The 741-nt window shown below is 30.9% G+C and overlaps 1 protein-coding gene across 4 annotated transcripts in view; it reads right to left on the bottom strand.

Moving 5' to 3' along the window:
• LOC119594713 (gamma-tubulin complex component 2-like) overlaps positions 1 to 741 on the bottom strand; it is a 15,511-nt gene that overhangs the window by 5,130 nt on the left and 9,640 nt on the right. For all 4 annotated transcript variants that reach the window (XM_037943770.1, XM_037943773.1, XM_037943769.1 and 1 more), the window contains one exon: positions 280 to 423. In XM_037943770.1, coding sequence (XP_037799698.1) covers positions 280 to 423 — 144 coding nt within the window. The remainder of the gene's footprint in view (positions 1 to 279; positions 424 to 741) is intronic.

Below are 741 nucleotides of genomic sequence, written 5' to 3'. Positions count from 1 at the left end.
TCCAAGGGAAACCATTTCTTTATATTTGAAAATGACTGTCATAATATGATTAAAATTTCAGTGTGAAAGGTACTTGATCAAAAGCCCTTCTTATAAATGGTATTTCACTGTACAAGGTCTTATATCCCTGACTTCTTAAAACTTCTAAATATACCTAATTCTAATCTTGAATACGAACTTGCCATTAAGTAGAACTACTCCTTGTTCTGTATATCATCAGAAATATAAAAACAAATTAAAACTTTCACTGAGAAACTTTTTAAAGTCTTAAAAACTTACCTCAATAAAGTTAGCAAAGTTGACACATATTCCTGTAAGCTTTGAGATCATTCTCAGCAGCTCAGGTGAAGTTAGCATACAATCCTTCAGACAGCCGCTCAGGAAATCATTGTGGAATGCTAACACTTCATCTACATTTTCTACCTGAAAGTGAGAATGACAAAATGCATCATTACAAATGACATAACCATTATGAAGTTCTTGACAATGTTTATGTACAATTTCTTCAAATTACGATTAACTACTGTTCAGTTATCTTTACATATAAAAAGGAGTAGTTATGCACTAATAGTTTGGATTTTTCTTTTGCTCACACTTTGTCACTCAGTAAATATCACATATAGACACACAAACAATTACTTTCTACCCCTAGATCACTTCTCAAGATATTTTTGACTTTATCCACTTAATTCCAAAGTTTATATTTGCCAAAATAATGTTTATTCTCATACCTTCAAAGAG

Source organism: Penaeus monodon, chromosome 34, assembly GCF_015228065.2.
Source record: "Penaeus monodon isolate SGIC_2016 chromosome 34, NSTDA_Pmon_1, whole genome shotgun sequence".
NCBI classification, from domain to species: Eukaryota; Metazoa; Arthropoda; class Malacostraca; order Decapoda; family Penaeidae; genus Penaeus; species Penaeus monodon.
This window is presented reverse-complemented; position numbering and strand designations above follow the sequence as displayed.